At 61.6% G+C, this 1,384-nt stretch overlaps 1 protein-coding gene across 1 annotated transcript in view; it reads left to right on the forward strand.

Annotated features, from left to right (window-relative positions):
• Window positions 1-978, forward strand: part of HS3ST4 (heparan sulfate-glucosamine 3-sulfotransferase 4) — a 19,571-nt gene extending 18,593 nt beyond the window's left edge. Inside the window, exon 4 of the mRNA XM_011375509.2 lies at window positions 342-978. Within this exon, the coding sequence (XP_011373811.2) occupies window positions 342-978 (637 nt within the window). The remainder of the gene's footprint in view (window positions 1-341) is intronic.
• Window positions 979-1,384: the final 406 nt, after the last annotated feature.

Raw genomic sequence — 1,384 nt, forward strand, 5'->3', positions numbered from 1 at the left:
GAAACTAATACATAGAGAAATTAAGAGCATATCCGGCTTGCACGTGACTGGTCAGAGATAGAGCAGCAGTTTAAACGCGGGTGTGGAAGGTGCCCGACCTCAGCCGCCCGCTAAGCCCCAGGCGGCTTTCTGGCTAAGACCACGGTCAGAGCTCCAGCAGGACGTGGGGCCGAGGGGACGTCCCCACGGAGAATACCGCTGGACTCTACTAGGCGGCGCCCTTCTCGGCTATTCACATCACACATTTCCTGTAAAAACAAAACAAAACAAAACAAAACAAAACCAAAAACAATATTTCCGGATAGGGATAACCCGCTCTCTCCTCTCTCCCCCTCTTGCAGAAGTGTGATGCCCAAGACTCTGGATGGGCAGATAACCATGGAGAAGACGCCGAGCTACTTCGTGACCGGCGAGGCCCCGAAGCGCATCCACTCCATGGCCAAGGACACCAGGCTGATCGTCGTGGTGCGGAACCCCGTGACCCGCGCCATCTCCGACTACACGCAGACGCTGTCCAAGAAGCCCGAGATCCCCACCTTCGAGGTGCTGGCCTTCAAGAACCGGACGCTGGGGCTGATCGACGCGTCCTGGAGCGCCATCCGCATCGGGCTGTACGCGCTGCACCTGGAGAGCTGGCTGCGCTACTTCCCGCTGGCCCAGATCCACTTCGTGAGCGGCGAGCGGCTCATCGTGGACCCCGCCGGCGAGATGGCCGCGGTGCAGGACTTCCTCGGCCTCACGCGCCTCGTGACCGAGAAGCACTTCTACTTCAACAAAACCAAGGGGTTCCCCTGCCTCAAGAAGCCGGAAGACAGCAGCGCCCCGAGGTGCCTGGGCAAGAGCAAGGGTCGGACTCACCCGCGCATCGACCCGGACGTGATCCGGAGGCTGCGCAAGTTCTACAAGCCTTTCAACACCATGTTCTACCAGATGACTGGCCAGGACTTCCAGTGGGAGCAGGAAGAGGGTGACAAGTGAGGCTAGTGTGGGGGGCTGGCGAGCGCGTAGCTGAGGAGACCCCTTACCAAGTCCTGGACCCCGGAGTCTGCCGCCTCGGCCTTGCAGAGTGCCCAGCCCCTCGTCCGTGTCCAGCCGGGATCGCTCCCAACGCTGCGGCGGGGGAGAGACCCCACGGGACGCTTCTGGGCCGCCGGAGCCCACCGCTGGTTCTGGTCCTCTCCTAGTTAACCGGGCCCGAAGACGGGGTTGGATGGCTGTCACGGTCAGAGGCATAGCCGTGGATGTTTGTCCACAGCATGAAAACAAGGTCTACCTTTGGGGTTCCCACCCTACTTCGGGGAGCCCGACTTCCAGCCCCGGACCAGGCCCAGGCCCTGGCCGTACAGCCCCTGCTCTGGCACCCCTCCAGAATGACAGCCGTGGC

Source organism: Pteropus vampyrus, unplaced genomic scaffold, assembly GCF_000151845.1.
Source record: "Pteropus vampyrus isolate Shadow unplaced genomic scaffold, Pvam_2.0 Scaffold274, whole genome shotgun sequence".
NCBI lineage: Eukaryota > Metazoa > Chordata > Mammalia > Chiroptera > Pteropodidae > Pteropus > Pteropus vampyrus.